At 44.1% G+C, this 18,091-nt stretch overlaps 1 protein-coding gene and 1 pseudogene across 4 annotated transcripts in view; both read right to left on the bottom strand.

Moving 5' to 3' along the window:
- LOC310666479 (arylacetamide deacetylase-like 4) overlaps positions 1-14,119 on the bottom strand; it is a 32,074-nt gene extending 17,955 nt beyond the window's left edge. For 2 of the 3 annotated variants that reach the window (XM_083417387.1, XM_083417385.1), the window contains exons 1-2: positions 2,812-4,026; positions 1,578-1,794 (exon numbers count right to left, since the gene is read on the bottom strand). In XM_083417387.1, the coding sequence (XP_083273513.1) occupies positions 1,578-1,794; positions 2,812-2,988 (394 nt within the window). In that variant the 5' untranslated portion in view covers positions 2,989-4,026. Of the gene's footprint in view, positions 1-1,577; positions 1,795-2,811; positions 4,027-13,834 lie in introns of those variants that run through there. The other variant, XM_083417386.1, reaches the window with a different exon arrangement.
- Positions 7,358-12,728, bottom strand: LOC310666486 (arylacetamide deacetylase-like 4; annotated as a pseudogene). Its single transcript, XR_014515511.1, has 3 exons — positions 12,478-12,728; positions 11,612-11,675; positions 7,358-8,145 (listed from the first exon to the last, which is right to left on the bottom strand). The product of XR_014515511.1 is annotated as an arylacetamide deacetylase-like 4 (transcript).
- Positions 14,120-18,091: the final 3,972 nt, after the last annotated feature.

Genomic DNA, 18,091 nt, shown 5'->3' with positions numbered 1-18,091 from the left:
TCAGCAACAACCTCATCCTTTGTCTTCTGCACAACTTGCCCTATCAAAGCAAATTCCTGAGTTGGTTCCTCAGTGGTTTCTATATAGGTATTCACTGTTTGTCCAAGATTGCTGACTGCAACAGTCATCAAATCCATCTTCTCATGTAGCTGTTCCAGTAAAGCGCTTGTCTTGCAAAAAGCAAGCACTAAGAGTTCTTCTGGGCACATTCTTGTTCAAGGCCGATGTCTGGTTCCCACGATCTTTAATCTCTACAGCTGTAGAGTTCCCCAGATCGACTCCAGCAACAGTTTCACAAGCTCCCTCTAGAGGAAACAATTTCTGATTGTATCCGTCTTTTTAAAAGCAGATCCAGCAACAAAATTACTTTCGTTTTTCAGATATTTTGTTCCTTTTAAATGCAAAAGGAAACATTGGAATCAATATGTTTCTCTTTTTTAACTATCTGTCAAAAAACGTTTTATTCACAGTCAATGAACTTCCCCAAAGCGTCTGACTCTGACACCCCGTTTCCAGGTTTAAGACGGTGGAAATTTATCTTTCTTTACTCTCTCTCCTGCAGGTTTAAACAATCTAAAATTCCCCCCTCTTCTCCTGCTTCCAAGGGGGGTTTGGTCGCTTTAGCTGATGGAAATTTAGTCCTTTACAAACGACTTTCCAGACTTTAGCTTGCGATGTCTTTGCTTCAATCTATTTACAAAAGCGGAAGGCGGACTTCCTGTTTAGACCTTCCCGCTTCGGTGCCAAATTCAAATGTTTCATAGTCCAATTTTCCGTTCTACTCATGGGTAGTTGTTTAAAATCCAATTGTCCACAGGAAAAAGTCAGTGCTCTCCGGCAGCAGCAATGCGGCTTCACTCCGTGAAAAGAGCAGTCGAATCGAAGTACCGTGCCGCTCACCCCACGTCGCTCCGGATCCCCGAAACCGGGTTTCCCCATGAGTAGGGGAGGCGCAAAAGGTGCCAGCCGAATCCCACATCCACAGGCTTCTCCCGCCTGTGGTTTTTGATGGGTCTCCGCCTCGCCGTGGCGGTCCAGATCCTAATTTCCACGAACCGGATTCCTCCCAGTCAGAGGAAATCCGCCATTGCCAGAGGCGCTAACCCGGAAGTCCCTTCCACCCTCATTTCTTGGCTTCTTTCCAGGTATTTCTGATCACCTCTTAAAGCCCTTTCCTAAAAGTCCCTTGGTACATGAAGCAGAAACACCTTCTTTGACATTTTTAGGATTTTTCATTGACTGTGACACTAGGAATTTTAATTTTAATTCATATATTTCTACTTATTTATTGAATTTATCTACCGCCCTATACCTGGAGGTCTCAGGGCGGTTCACAGAATTTCAGGGCCGTTCACAGAATTACTACCGAACTGGACGCCTTTGTAACAGGGGGCCTCAGCCCCGTTTTCTTGCCTCATGGTCCCATCTTGCATTAAACTTAAACTGCCTACAGGGGCAGTACAAACCACCCAAAGCCCTCCATAGCAAACATTTCAGGACTTTTATACTAATGTGCCAGCCCAAATTCTCCTCAAACAATACAGTGAACCATTTTGAGACTCTTTCAAAGAACTTACGGATGCTTCCGAGGAGTCCAGCGCCTCCATGAAGATAGATGATTCCTCTCCTGTTCCCAGCAACTGGTGTCTTGGGCCAGTACACCCTCACTGGCACCCCATCAAAAACCAGGTCCTTTCTGATCAAGTTTAAGTCCTTCTTTGTTGGCACGGCATCGTACACAGCCCTGCAGATGACATATCTATGGCAAATGCCCAGTTTTTCCAGAAACACGCCCTGTTTAAACCAAAACATTCAGCATTTATGATCAGGCTTAGATAGCTTTGCATATAAAAAACATATTTTGCATATATGGACTGCCTGTGGAACAAACCTCTCATATGTGGGGCAACTAAATTGTACAGTGGTACCTTGGTTTACAACCATAATCCATTCCGGAGGTCTGTTTGTAAACCAAAACAGGTTGTAACCCAAGGCACACTTTCTCCACTGGGGCCTCCACAATTTTTTTTTTTCATAATCCAAAAAAATGAGTTGTAATCCAAAAAAAGGTTGCAAACCGGGACATGCACTTCCAGGTTTGACTTGTTTGTAATCCAAAATATATGCAAACCAATATGTGTGCAAACCAAGGTACCACTGTCTATCCTTTCATTCACCACTCACTTCTTGGAGTTTGGGCTGGCATGAAACTCACTCTCTCTCTCTCTCTCTCTCTCTCCCTCTCCCTCTCCTTCTCTCCCTCTCTCCATAAGAATATAAAAAGAGCCAGTTGGTCCCGGCCAATGGCCCATCTAGTCCAGCAGATTATTCTCACAGTGACTGTGGGAAACCTTCAAGCATGATCTGAGCACAGGAGCCCTGTCCCCTTCCACCTATCTGGTGTTCAGAAGCATTGCTGCCTTGAGCTGCAGAGGCAGAGCATAGCCATGCTGGCTAGCAGCCATCTATAGCCTTCTCCTTCGTGAATTTGGATAGCTATCCAACCTGACAGCCATCACTGCCCCCTGTGAAAGAGACTTCCATAGTTTGAAAATGTCCAGTGCGAACAAGTCCCCTCTTATAGCTTTCCTGAATCTTCCAACATTTAGTTCTAGTGGCATCAGACAGGAAGAAACATTTTTCTCTATCCACTTTCTCCATGACATGCACAAATTTTATAGACTGCTATCATGTCACCTGCAGCTTGCCTTTTCTCTAAACTAAAAAATCCCAAACACTGCAGCCTTTTTTAATGGGGGGGGGGAGTATCACCCCAACCCCTTGGTTGTGATATATGTAAAACAAACTTACCAGTTCAAGGAGATATCCCAATGCAAAAGAAAAAATATATAATTTTCTGCCGTGGGCGATTCCTGGAGGAATGTAGGTCTTTGTAAAATGATAATAAACTCCCTGTGCAAACAGCAAGGAGTGAATGAAAATGATCATATATAATATCAGCATACACAGAGTTCCACCAAACGCCATTTTCCTTCAGCTCAGAAGCACAGAGGTAGGGACCTCGCCGTTGACCGATGCCAAGTGGCTTTTGTAGAACAGTCTCCAGCATGTGCAAGAAGAACATCCTCGGCCAACCCACATTGCTTTCGATTGAGAAGAAAAAATAGTAACTCCGTAATCTGTTCAGAGATTGCAGGCTATCTTGCATTCCTTGGTTACTGTGGTTGTTTTGCACACAGGGTGGAGTGTATGTGGAGGTGTGTACATTTTCCCAACCCCTCCTGCAGGGGGAGGAGGTGCTTGTGATTTCCATAGCCCCCGAAGGCCAAGCAGGTCATGACAAGCATCCTTCCTTACAAGAGACACTGAGTGCTCTTGCAACACCTCTTCCTTTTCGTGGAGCTTGCCCTCCGACACAAAATACTTAGGCCTCTGTAATCCCTCATGATTCAGAGAGCCCAAGTTATCAGGATGGCACATCAGTGTCAGCGTTAACCTCCTGCCAACAGCAGTATCTCTGCCCCTGTCCGGACAGTGTGTTGAGCAAAGAGGTTGGCACTGTCCATGCACACAATGGGAGCCAATCCTGCTCTTGCACAAATTTGATTGCTGCACATGCAGCTTTTCATTTCTTTATTTCATTTCTTTATAGAAAGAGGCAGCATCCAGCGTTTCAGTTTTCTCTTTGGACAGCTGGTCAAGCACGGCACAGCTGAGGACTGTGTAACTCTCCTCATTCTTTTTCTTGATGAGGAGAGGGACATCATTGAATAGGAAGGATTACCGGTAGGTGTTCTCACACAGTAAGACATTTCCAAAGAAATCTCCCTCTTCTGCCAGGGGCAGGGAGGGTCCCTCCCAGCAGCCACCAGAAGTAGAAATCAGCAGGACGTTCTTGATTTTTCTGAAAGCCACCTGCTTCAGAAATGGGCACTTTTATTTTTGAGGTGGCAAGAATACACAGAGGAATTATACCAGAAAGATATGGATGGCTCGTACACCCCAGGTAGTGTGGTTGCTGACCTTGAGCCAGACATCCTGGAGAGTGAAGTCAAATGGGCCTTAGAAAGCCACCAGAAGTAGAAATGAGCATTACGTTTGTAGGACTACAAGAAGTTCTGTGAGGAGTAATTTAAGAAATATTGTAAAAATGGAAGGGGAGAAACGATTTCTTAGAAAATGTAAAGGCAATATTAAGTTAAGAATTGCAGGAGAAATAATTAAGACGGAAGACTATCAGAGATGCTGAAGGAAGTCCAAACAAGGATATATGTATAATAATTTGTGTAGTATGTCTGTAAAATTTCTGTATGCTAAAAATTAATTTAAAAATATTATTAAAAAAAAGAAGTAGAAATCAGCAGGACGTTCTTGATTTCTCTGAAAGCCACCTGCTTCAGAAATGGGCACTTTTATTTTGTCTTCTAAATAGTGATGGAGTTTTGATACAAGCCCTTCTCTTTCCTAGCAAACAAGAGGCATTTATTGAAGTTCAAGGACACATTCTAGACAGAAAACAAAGGAGCCAACGCCAAGGGGCCAAGGGGTGTTCCCCCACCGGAAAAATATTTGAGGGGGCCTCCCTCCCCCAAAGTGGACAGGCATTGTCATTCAAATGGTGTATACCTTCAAACATTTCTCTGATGAAAATTGGGGTGTCCAATTCAATAATGATGATGATGATGATTTTATTATTTATACGCCAGCCATCTGACTGGGATTCCTCAGCCACTCTAGGTGGCTTCCAACATATATAAAAACATAACAAAACATAAGACATTACAAAACTTCCCAAGACATTGCTGGCTTCAGATGTCTTCTAAAGGCTATATACCGGTAGTTACTCCTTGGGCTTGGGGTTTGCATAACTCTATACCCTCTAACATTTCCCTGGTGAAAATTCTGGTGGAATTCTAAGTAACTGCATAACCAGATTGGGGTCTGACTCTGATGTCTGTCACAGGGGGCTTTTCAGCTTAGAACCTTTAAAGTCGTCCTTTTTTTTTGGAAGGGAATGGAAAAGTATTTCCTTTCTTGCTGAAATCATTCACTCTAGTTATAAGGTGGATCTCCTTTCTCCCACGCTATTGGGATAAATGGGCCAATAATTCGTTAAAATAGGCTTGCTCTTATTGACCCCCTTTACCTTTTGAAGCTCTTGAGTCAGTAAACAGCATCGATCTTGTGAATAGACTTTAGAGAGCAGACTTTACCTGTCACAATCACACACAGACCGATGCTTGTACGTAAGAAAACAGGAAAGCTGGTTATTGTAGGAAATACTTGGAAGGAAAAGGTATCAAGTTCTAGTCTTACAAACTAGACTTGAGAAGAAAAAGGCAGCCCTGCCTGGTCGTTTGTTGTCTCAGGGGATACTTTGAAGACGCCAAGAGAGAAATAGGAGGAGGAAAAGGAAAACAGGCTGTAACCTCAGATGAAGCAGACTAATCCAGGAAGAGATGGAGAAGTCAGCTGAGAGGTTAAAGGCACAGGGATAGTCTGGGAGTCTGGGGGGCCCTCCCTCTGCCTTAACCCCATGCCTCTTCTGCAAGCTGAGTTGCACTCCACCTTCTAGCACCCACCTCTTCCTGGTGTCCTCCTTCTGCATAGAGGCATAGTTCTCCTTCCACCAAACACAGAAATTGGAGAGAGCAGGTAAGATAATTCGCTCTGAGTCAAATGAGGTCTGCAAGTTACGAGGGAGCTCTTATTCTGTGTCATTTTCCTCCTTACCCCCATCATCTCCCCATGCTGGCCTGTGGCATTATCTTCCTGTCAAGATCAGCACTAGTGACCTCCCATTTGGATTACTGCAATGGGTTCCACATGAAGGTGACCTTCAAAATGTTCTGGAAACTTTGGTTAGTGCTGACAATAGCTGGGGGGACATAGCTTGGGGCTGTGCAGCAGAACCATATCTCCTCAGTCCCTCACCCTCTTTCGTAGATCCCAGTCTGCTTTCAGGTGTACACATCTGGTCGGAAGAGGTATATATAGAAAGATACTTCAGGTATCATGGCCCTAATTTTGAAGGGTAAATATATTCCCACCCTTCAGTTTCGCTATAATCCTGTCTAATGTTGGTGTAATTAAATGAGTTCATATCATTCACAAGGGTTTAGCTCCATTTAGTTACTTGCCCAGGAGCTCCTTTCTTATTGCTAAATATCTTCCAAATTCTGTATTGGCCTGAATATAAGCCACAGTTTCCCCCCCAAATTCCAACCATCAAAAGTTAAAGTGTGGCTTAAATTCACGATCTTACAAAAATTTGCTTTTTTACGATATTGCTGCTCAAACAGACATATGGTAAAACAGAACGTTTGTGAGTGCCTGTGGAATTTTAAGGGAGCGGCTTATATTTGGGTATTGTCTTTTTTCCCCCTGTTGAATTTTAAAGGTGTGACTTATATTCGGACCAATATGGTATTATGGAGCGACAGCTAATCAATGGAATTAGCTAACTTGGTGACCTGGTTGGGTAGCTTTAAAAGAGGATCAGGCCAATTAATGGAGGAGGCTCTAGGAATGTTTGCATTATGACAGGTTGTATGCCAATGAATGCTGCTTATGTACTTACAGATGTCATGGTGATTTTAATAAATCCGGCTGGGTAGAATTGTGGACCTGACCTTTTCTTCTTACTTTAGGACTGGGACACTAGGAAAGGGGGATTGTTCCCCCCACAGAAAGGGAAGGCTGCCATTGGAAGACAAAGAAGGTCATTCATTTCTATAAACCTTTTAAGAACTGTATTACACTCTACAAATATTTCTGTGTGCCCGGGAATTCAAGTGGCCCCCAACCAGCCATGGCCATTATTCCGTGGAATCCATCTTGAACATGATACCATGTCACTGGCACACCGTGGTCCTCTAACCGCTTCTTGTACAACAGCCCATCATCCCGGAGAAAATCATATTCACAGGTTAGAATGAAAGCCTCTGGGAGCTGGCGGATTATGTCATCCTCTGCGTGAAGGGGGGCAAAACATTGTCTCATTACCTCTTTTAACTTGTTCATAAAGTTCTTTTGAAAATGGAGCAGGTTCTACAGGAACATAGCCCCTAGTTTTAAATTCTTCTGGAATGTTATCAGCACTTATCCATTTTTGGTATTTCTCCCTCAAATCAGGAGGGACATGGGCGCCTTTCAGAATTCCATCTACATTCATTGTCTTCCCAGTGAGATATGTCAAACCAAACAGGATGCTGGATGAAGTGGGCCAATCCAACAGAGCTTTGCTTAGGTACTTACAGATGTCATGATGATTTTAATAAATCTGACTGGATAGAATTTTGGATCTGACCTTTTCTTCTTACTTTAGGACTGGGACACTAGGAAAGGGGGATTGTTCCCCCCACAGAAAGGGAAGGCTGCCATTGGAAGACAAAGAAGGTAATTCATCTATATAAACCTTTCAAGAACTGTACCACATGCTGCAAACATTTCTTTGAGCTCGGAAATTCAAGGGGCCCCCAACCCAAATAGCAAATTGTTGAATGGCATGCATCTGCAAGATGATGATGTGTCACTGGCACATCGTTGTCCAATAACCGCTTCTTGTACAACAGCCCATCATCCCGGAGAACATCATACTCGCAAGTTAGAAGGAAAGTCTCTGGGAGCTGGCGGATTATGTCATCCTCTGCTATAAGGGGGGTAAACATTGTCTCATTACCTCTTTTAACTTGTTCATAAAATTCTTCTGAAAATGGGGCAGGAGCATTAGGGACATAGCCCCTGGCCTTAAATTCTTCTGAAATGATATCAGCACTGACCCATTTTTGGTATTTCTTCCTAAAATGAGGAGGGCAATGGGCACCTTTTATAAATGGGTCCACGTTCATGTCCTTCCCAGTGAGATATCTTAAACCAAATTTGATAATTCGTTTCCTGAACAAGGGAGGAACTGATTGGTTTTGCTGATAGGATGGCAAATCAAAGTCCCCTGATTGTAGAAATGGGTTGATGAGGACCTGAGCTCGCAGTCTTGGGAGGTCCTCTCTGGTCACCAGTTCTTGACAAATAGCTGTTGCAAATGTGCCTCCGCTACTCTCCCCACCAATGGCAATGGAGTTGGGGTCCACTCCGTATTCCTCTGCATTCTTCAGAAAGTGTATTGTAGCAGTTAAACAGTCCAGTACAGAGACTGGATAGGGATGCTCAGGTGCTAAACGAAATCTAAAGAGAAAACAAGATATCACCCACACTCAACATCATACACTTCACAGAAAAGGACTGTTTTCCTGCATTACATATTGCAAGTGCTGGGAATCTCTTTCACCCCTAGGGCCACATTCCTTTCTATGCAACCTTCTGGGGGCCACTTGCCAGCTACAGGTGGACCTGAGGCAAAAATGGAAAGCAAATGCAAACTCTCCCTTTGGACAAATAGCTGTTTCATTACAACACACCTTTCTCCACCCTCCAGCTCCTTCCTTCTTGCTTTCCCTTGTCCATTAGCAGGTTCTACTGCAGCTCTCCTGATCTGGTTGGCAGGACTCCTAGCAATCACTCATACCAATGGGTACTAGTCACAAGCAGGATGTGCTACCACCACTGAGAACACGATGGTCAGATCCAGCAGAGTTCTTGCTATGCTCAAAGTAAAAGGGAGATGCGCCCCAAACATAAAAAATCTATATAAAATAAAATAAAATAAAATGAACACCTATTCTAATTGCTGGAAAAATCATTATATTTAAAACTTTATCTGGCTGAATGACAGTTAAAGGATTGAAGTTGAATCCCAATAAGACTGAACTACTGTTTCTGGTCCCCTTCATGGATCACTGCCTTGCTGTGGCGAAGAGGCTTGAATAACTCAGAGAAGCTATGAACTATGCCGAGCAGGGCACCCAAGATGAACAGGTCATAGTGGAGAGTTTTGACCAAACGTGATCCACCTGGAGGAGGAACCGGCAAGCCACTCCAGTATCCCTGCCAAGAAAACTCCATGGACAAAGACAACAGGCATATAAAAGTTATGATGCTGGAAGATGAGCCCCTCGTCCAACATACTACTGGGTAAGAGCGGAGGACAAGTACAAGTAGATCCAGAGCTGATGAAGCTGCTGGGCTAAAGCCGAAAGGACGCTCAGTTGCGGATATGCATGGAAGCGAAAGGAAAGTCCAATGCTGTAAAGAAAAATATTGCATAGGAACCTGGAATGTAAGAACCATGAACCTGGGTAAGTTGGATGTGGTCAAAAATGAGATGGCAAGAATAAATATTGACATCCTGGGCATCAGTGAACTAAAATGGACAGGAATGGGCGAATTCAGTTCAGATGACCATCATATCTACTACTGTGGGCAAGAAACCTGCAAAAGAAATGGAGTGGCCCTCATAGTCAACAAAAGAGTGGCGAAAGCTGTACTGGGATGCAATCTCAAAAATGATAGATTGATCTCGATACGAATCCAAGGCAGACCTTTTAACATCACAGTAATCCAAGTTTATGCACCAACTACTGGTGCTGAAGAAACTGAAATTGACCAATTCTATGAAGACTTACAACACCTTATAGAAGTGACACCAAAGAAGGATGTTCTTCTCATTATAGGGGATTGGAATGCTAAAGTAGGGAATCAAGAGATAAAAGGAACAACTGGCAAGTTTGGCCTTGGAGATCAAAACGAAGCAGGGCAAAGGCTAATAGAGTTCTGTCAAGAGAACAAGCTGGTCATCACAAACACGCTTTTCCAACAACACAAGAGACGACTCTACACATGGACATCACCAGATGGGTAGTATCAAAATCAGATTGATTATTCTCTGCCAAAGATTCTCCAAAGATGGAGAAGCTCTAAACAGTCAGCACAAACAAGACCTGGAGCTGACTGTGGCTCAGATCATCAGCTTCTTATAGCAAAATTCAAGCTTAAACTGAAGAAAGTAGGAAAAACCACTGGGCTGGTAAGATACAATCTAAATCAAATTCTTATGAATACACAGTGGAAGTGAGGAACAGGTTTAAGGATTTAGATTTGGTGGACAGAGTGCCTGAAGAACTATGGATGGAGGCTCAAAACATTATACAGGAGGCAGCAACGAAAACCATCCCAATGAAAAGGAAATGCAAGAAAGCAAAGTGGCTGTCCAATGAGGCCTTACAAATAGCAGGGGAGAGAAGGCAAGCAAAATGCAAGGGAGATAGAGAAATATACAGGAATTTGAATGCAGATTTCCAAAAAATAGCAAGGAGAGACAAGAAGGCCTTCTTAAACGAGCAAAGCAAAGAAATAGAGGAAAACAACAGGATGGGAAGAACCAGAGATCTGTTCAAGAAAATTGGAGATATGAAAGGAACATTTCATTCAAAGATTATCATAATAGACAAAAGTGGTAAGGACCTAAGAGAAACAGAAGACATTAAGAAGAGGTGGCAAGAATACACAGAGGAATTATACCAGAAAGATATGGATGTCTCGTACGCCCTAGGTAGTGTGGTTGCTGACCTTGAGCCAGACATCCTGGAGAGTGAAGTCAAATGGGCCTTAGAAAGCACTTCAAATAACAAGGCCAGTGGAAGTGATGGTATTCCAGCTGAACTATTTAAAATTTTAAAAGATGATGCTGTTAAGGTGCTACACTCAATATGCCAGCAAGTTTGGAAAACTCAGCAGTGATCAGAGGATTGGAGAAGATCAGTCTACATCCCAATCCCAAAGAAGGGCAGTGCTAAAGAATGCTCCAACTACCGCACAATTGCACTCATTGAAGAGTCGGACACGACTAAACGACTAAACAACAACAGCTGTTTCTGGTGAACGGGGGTCGGGGAAGGTGTGGGGGAAACTGAATGGGGAAACTGTGCCCCTAAAGAACACAGGTCCCAAGTTATGGGGGGGAGTTGATAGCAGGAAGACGCCATACTTGTTTTCTATCCAATGACCTATGACCTTTCTTGACACATGTAAAGGGGAAGTTCTATGACTCTTTGTGTGCTGTGTTACTATATAAGCTTTCGATCTGATGTGCCTCGGACAGACCTTCTTAATGGGCACACTGAACTGAGCCCTGTCCTATTGCAATAGATAAATAAAAACACCAGGTGCCTAACCAAGATGCTGGACTTGAAAATAGTTTTCTGTGATTTAAAAGGTGGTTTCTCACCTGGGTAACGAACAAGGTGGTGTTGAAGTGAATTCTTACCACAGATTCCAGTAGGTTTCCGAGCACAATTCAAAATGTTGGCCCTTTAAAGCCCTAAACAGCTATGACCCTGTATACCTGAAGGAGCGTTTCCATCCCCATCGTCCAACCCAGCTCCAAAGGATCTTCTGGTAGTTCCCTCATTGTGAAAGGTAACAGGGAATGAAGCAGAGGGCCGTTTTGGTAGTTGCACCCGCTCTGTGGAATGCCCCCCCCCAGCAGATTTCAAGGAGTTAAACATCTATGTGATTTTTAAAAGACATCTGAAGACAGCCCTGTCCAGGGAAGTTTTTAGTGTTTGGTGTATTGGGTTTTTACAATTTTTTTCATTGGGTGCCACACAGAGTGGCTGGGGCAACCCAGTCAGATGGGCATCATAAAAAGAATTATTATTATCAGCATCAGCAGCATTCCTCTGGGCACAGGAAAGGTTGGAAGCTGAGAGGGATTACGCAGTGTTTCGGATACCAAGAGAGTGAAACCACTTACCCGACATTCACAACCACTGAATCACTTTCGTGGACAATGGAACAGCAGACGTTTTCACAGGCTCCTGGAAGAAAACACAAGCCCCACAAGCCCTCCATTACAATTTCCCCTGCTCATTCACACTGAAATCATTGTGAGTTGACACAGGCTTAGTCCTCCTAAAAATAAATCTGTTGGAATAAAGAGATATAGCTAATTTAGATGAGCTTATTTATTTATTTTTATGTCATAAATTGTATACTGTATGCCACTTGATTGTAGAAAACAACAAATTTTAATGAAGTTCCTCTGGGAAAAACTCAGTTGCACTGAACTCTTTGTAAATGGGGCATTCTGTAGTTTTACCCTCTCCTGATCTGTAGCAGAGATCAAGCAGTGTCAGTGGGTAAAAAACAAAAACAAACTTCCACCCTCATTTCTTGGCTTCTTTCCAGTTATTTCTGATCACATCTTAAAGCCCTTTCATAAAAGTCCCTTGGTACACGAAGCAGAAACACCTTCTTTGACATTTTTAAGATTTTTCATTGACTGTGACACTAGGAATTTTAATTTTAATTCATATATTTCTACTTATTTATTGAATTTATCTACCGCCCTATACCTGGAGGTCTCAGGGCGGTTCACAGAATTTCAGGGCCGTTCACAGAATTACTACAGAACTGGACACCTTTGTAACAGGGGGCCTCAGCCCCGTTTTCTTGCCTCATGGTCCCATCTTGCATTAAACTTAAACTGCCTACAGGGGCAGTACAAACCACCCAAAGCCCTCCATAGCAAACATTTCAGGACTTTTATACTAATGTGCCAGCCCAAATTCTCCTCAAACAATACAGTGAACCATTTTGAGACTCTTTCAAAGAACTTACGGATGCTTCCAATGAGTCCAGCGCCTCCATGAAGATAGATGATTCCTCTCCTGTTTCCAGCAGCTGGTGTCTTGGGCCAGTACACCCTCACTGGCACCCCATCAAAAACCAGGTCCTTTCTGATCAAGTTTAAGTCCTTCTTTGTAGGTATGGCATCGTACACAGCCCTGCAGATGACATATCTATGGCAAATGCCCATAGATTGGTTTAAACACTCCCTGTTTAAACCAAAACATTCAGCATTTATGATCAGCCTCAGATAGCTTTGCATATAATAATCATATTTTGCATATATGGACTGCCTGTGGAATGAACCTCTCAGATGTGAGGCAACTACATTGTACAGTGGTACCTTGGTTTACAACCATAATCCATTCCGGAGGTCCGTTGGTAAACCAAAACAGGTTGTAACTCAAGGGGCGCTTTCGCCACAGGGGCCTCCCCAAAATTTTTTTGTTTCATAATCCAAAAAAATGGGTTGTAATCCAAAAAAAGGTTGCAAACCGGGACACACACTTCCAGGTTTGACTTGTTTGTAATCCAAAATATATGCAAACCAATATGTGTGCAAACCAAGGTACCACTGTATATCCTTTCATTCACCACTCACTTCTTGGAGTTTGGGCTGGCATGAAACTCTCCATAAGAATATAAAAAGAGCCAGTTGGTCCTGGCCAATGGCCGATCTAGTCCAGCAGATCATTCTCACAGTGCCTGTGGGAAACCTTCAAGCAAGATCTGAGCACAGGAGCCCTGTCCCCTTCCCCTATCTGGTGTTCAGAAGCGTTGCTGCCTTGAGCTGCAGAGGCAGAGCATAGCCATGCTGGCTGGCAGCCATCCATAGCCCTCTCTTTCGTTAATTTACCTTTGGATTCACAGTGCTTTTTTCTGGCGGGGGACACAGGGGTACGTATACCCCTAAACATTTTGTGAATCTTTGTACTTTTGTCCATTTACTGTATTTATTTTTCCTGATTTGAACTATTACATGGTGATTTTCTTGAGTCAAAATGAGAGTTTTCTAAACATTTTTTTTTTAAGAAAAAAGCACTGGCCATCACTGCCCCCTGTGAAAGAGACTTCCATAGTTTAAAAATGTCCAGTGCAAACAAGTCTCCTCTTATACATGTAGCTTTCCTGAATCTTCCAACATTTAGTTCTAGTGGCATCAGACAGGGAGAAACATTTTTCTCTATCCACTTTCTCCATGACATGCACAAATTTTATAGACTGCTATCATGTCACCTGCAGCTTGCCTTTCTCTAAACTAAAAAATCCCAAACACTGCAGCCTTTTTAATGGGGGGGGGGAGTATCACCCCAACCCCTTGATTGTGATATATGTAAAACAAACTTACCAGTTCAAGGAGATATCCGAATGCAAAAGATAAAAAATATAATTTTCTGCCGTGGGTGATTCCTGGAGGAATGTGGGTCCTTGTAAAATGATAATAAACTCCCCGTGCAAACAGCAAGGAGTGAATGAAAATGATCATACATAATAGCAGCATCCACAGAGTTCCACCAAACGCCATTTCCCTTCAGCTCAGAAGCACAGAGGTGGGGACCTCCCCTTTGACCGATGCCAAGTGGCTTTTGTACAAGTCTCCAGCATATGCAAGAGAACATCCACAGCCAAGAAGAGGTGCATGGGATTTCTATACTCTGAAGGTCAATCAGATCAGGGCATGCATCCTTCTTTTATCTAAAATATTTTCCCTGCAACACACCTTCACAAATTGTTCTCATTAAAACGTTCTTCAATGCATCTTCACAAAGCGTTCTCATACTTTGGCCTCTTTCATCCCTCATGATTCAGAGAGCCCAGGTTCTCATGGATGACACATTCATGCCAGTGTTGATTTCATGGCAACAGCAGTATCACTGCCTTTGCCAGGACATTGTGGCGACAAAAGAGGTAATAATAATAATAATAATAATAATAATAATAATAATAATAATTTATTATTTATACCCCAGCCATCTGGCTGGGTTTCCCCAGCCACACTGGGGGGCTTCCAACAAAGTATTAAAATATAGTGGTCTGTTAAACATTAAAAGCTTCCCTAAACAGGGCTGCCTTCAGATGTCTTGTAAGTCTGGTAGTTGTTATTCTATTTGACATCTGGTGGGAGGGTGTTCCACAGGGTGGGTACCACTACTGAGAAGGCCTTCTGCCTGATGGCGGAAATGACTGGCAGAATCCGAGACCAGGGAGAGGAGTTGATGGAAGAAGATTGGAAAAAAATTAAAGTATATTTACAGAAATATTGCAAAATTAATGAATGTTAGAAGAATACTGGAATGAAGTTATATGGTTTTAGCAGAAATGTTATAAAGAATTAAGCAAAAACTGATTGTTAATGGGCTAAAGTGGAAAATTTAAAGTTAGATTATGTTAAGATAAATTATAGAACAAAAAATTGAGAAAGAGGGAAAGGATTTGCTGAATTAGCTATTTTGAACTAGAATACAAAAAAGGGAGGTGTGAGGAAGTTGAGGAAACAAGTAAATGAAAGATAATGATATGGAATTTGGATGTGTTTTTTTCTTTTTATTATGCTGTTTTGATGTATTTTTCTTTTTTCTTTTTCGTTTTTTTCTTCTTACTTTTGATGTATTGTTTGTTAAATTTTTCATTGTTTCTTTTTTCTTTTACACTTTTTTCTGTAACTATAAAACTTTTAATAAATATCTTTTAAAAAAAAGAGAGAGAGAAGGCCTTTTGCCTGGTTCCCTGTAACTTGGCTTCTCGCAGTGAGGGTATTGCCAGAAGGCCCTTGGTGCTGGACCTCAGCAGAACGATGGGGGTGGAGATGCTCCTTCAGGTATTCTGGACCGAGGCCATTTAGGGCTTTACAGGTCAGCACCAACGCTTTGAATTGTGCTCGGAAATGTACTGGGAGCCAATGTAGATCTTTCAAAACTGGTGTTATGTGGTCTCGGCGGCCGTTCCCAGTCACCAGTCTAGCTGCTGCATTCTGGATTAGTTGTAGTTCCTGGGTCACCTTCAAAGGTAGCCCCACATAGAGAGCATTGCAGTAATCCAAGCGAGATATAACTAGAGCATGCACCACTCTGGCGAGACAGTCCACGGGCAGATAGGGTCTCAGCCTGTGTACCAGATGGAGCTGGTAAACAGCTGCCCTGGACACAGAATTGACCTTCACCTCCATGGACAGCTGTGAGTCCAAAATGACTCCCAGGCTGCACACCTGGTCCTTCAGGGGCACAATTACCTCATTCAGGACCAGGGCATCCTCCACACCTGCCCGCCTCCTGTCCCCCAAAAACAGTACTTCTGTCTTGTCAGGATTCAGCCTCAATCTGTTAGCTGCCATCCATCCTCCAACCACCTCCAGACACTCACACAGGACCTTCACCACCTTCACTGGTTCTGATTTGAAAGAGAGGTAGAGCTGGATATCATCCGCATACTGATGAACACCCAGCCCAAACCCCCTGATGATCTCTCCCAGTGGCTGCATGTAGATGTTGAAAAGCATGGGGGAGAGGACAGAACCCTAAGGCACCCCACAAGTGAGACCCCAGGGGTCTGAACACTCATCCGCCACCACCACTTTCTGAACACGGCCCAGGAGGAAGGAGCAGAACCACTGTATAACAGTGCCCCCAGCTCCCAGCCCCTCTAGACTGTCCAGAAAGATGTTATGGTCAATGGTATCAAAAGCCGCTGAGAGATCCAGCAGAACTAGGAAACAGCTCTCACCTTTCTTCCTAGCCTGCCAGAGATCATCGACCAGTGCGACCAAGGCAGTTTCCATCCCATGATGAGGCCTGAATCCTGACTGGAAGGGATCCAAAATGGTCCACTTCTTGCAGGCATGCCTGGAGTTGTTCAGCAACCACTCACTCAATCACCTTGCCCAAGAATGGAAGACTTGAGACTGGGCGATAGTTGGCCATATTGGCTGGGTCTAGAGATGTTTGTTTAAGAAGCAGTTTAATGACCACCTCTTTCAGCAGATCTGGGAAGGCTCCCTCACAGAGAGAAGCATTCACCCCCACCCCCCTGCAAAGCCTATCATCCAGCCCTTCCCGGCTAGCTTTTATAAGCCAGGATGGGCAAGGATCAAGGAGACAGGTGGTTGGTTTCACTCGTCCAAGCAGCCTGTCCACATCTTCGGAGGTAACAGATTGGAATTGATCCCATGCAACTTGATAGACAGGATTCTAGCACTCTCCCGCCCCGGCCCTGCTCCCACGGTGGAGTCTACCTCTTCCCGAATCTGAGTGACTTTATCTACAAAAAACTTTGCAAAATCATTGCAGGAGATCATGTGGCCTGTAATGGGCCCTGATGGAGCAGGTGGTTCTGCTAAATTGCGAACCACCTGAAACAGTCTCTTACTGCTGTTTATTTTCTCCATGCAATAGAGGTGGTGAAGAAAGTCTTCTTCACCGTCGCTATCGCCACTTGGTAGGCTCAACATTGAGCTCTAACTCGTGTCCAGTCAGCTTCAGAATGAATTATCTGCCACCGGCACGCTACCTGTCTGAGCAATTGTTTCATTGCCCTCAGATCCATGGAAAACCACGGGGCTGTCCGGGCTCCATGCTTCAGAGCCAAACAGTCAATAGCCCTGGTTAACTCCACATTCCAGTGGGCCACCAGGGAATCAGCTGAAAGGCCATCAACATGGGACAAAGCATCCCCTCCCACTCTTTGGAAACCATTTGGATCCATTAAGTGGCGGGGGAGGACCATCTGAATCGGTCCCACCTCCCTGCTGAGGGGAAGGGTTGCAGAGAAGTCCAGTTGCACCAGGAAGTGATCTGACCATGACACTTCTTTAGTTTCACTTTTACTTAGTGTCAGATCACCAACATCCATAGAGGTGAACACCAGGTCTAAGGCATGTCTGCAGCTATGAGTTGGGCCAGACTTATTCAGGGACAGCCCCATGGAGGCCATGCTTTCCACGAAGTCCCGAGCGGCCCCTTGTAAGGTCGTGTCGGCATGGATGTTAAAATCCCCTAGGACAACCAAACTAGGTGTCTCCAGAATAACATCTGCCAAGACCTGAAGCAGCTCGGGCAGGGAATCCTTGGTGCAGCAGAGAGGTCAGTACACCAAAAGGAATCCTGTACTGCCCCTATTGCCCAACTTCCAGAACATGCACTCAGAGAACTGGGTCTTCCCAATAGGACGGCTGGTGCAAACTAATGACTTCTTAAAAATCACTGCAAACCCCCCCCCCCGCCGCCGCCGCCCACAAGGCCTGGGTTGCTGTGTGTAAGAGAAACCTGGTGGACAAGCAGTGGCAAGGACAGGCCCATCTGCTTTATCCAACCAAGTCTCTGTTACACATGTCATGTCAAGTCCTCCATCCATGATCAAGTCATGGATGGCAGTGGTCTTGTGAATCATTGACCTGGCATTGCATAGCAGCACCTTCAGGTCATGTGGGTATCCCTTGCTGATTCCAGTATCCGTCCGGACAAGACCAGACCCGGAGGCAGGGATAGTCCTCAAATAACGACTAAACCTGCCTCCTCGGTATTGACATGATCTGGTCTTAGCGTAACTCCTCCTACCAGTGATCACTGAGATTGGTTGTCCCAGTGCATCCCCCCCCCCCCATGGAACGTAT

Source organism: Podarcis tiliguerta, assembly GCF_965153285.1.
Source record: "Podarcis tiliguerta genome assembly, chromosome: 16".
In the NCBI taxonomy this organism is placed as follows: Eukaryota; Metazoa; Chordata; class Lepidosauria; order Squamata; family Lacertidae; genus Podarcis; species Podarcis tiliguerta.
This window is presented reverse-complemented; position numbering and strand designations above follow the sequence as displayed.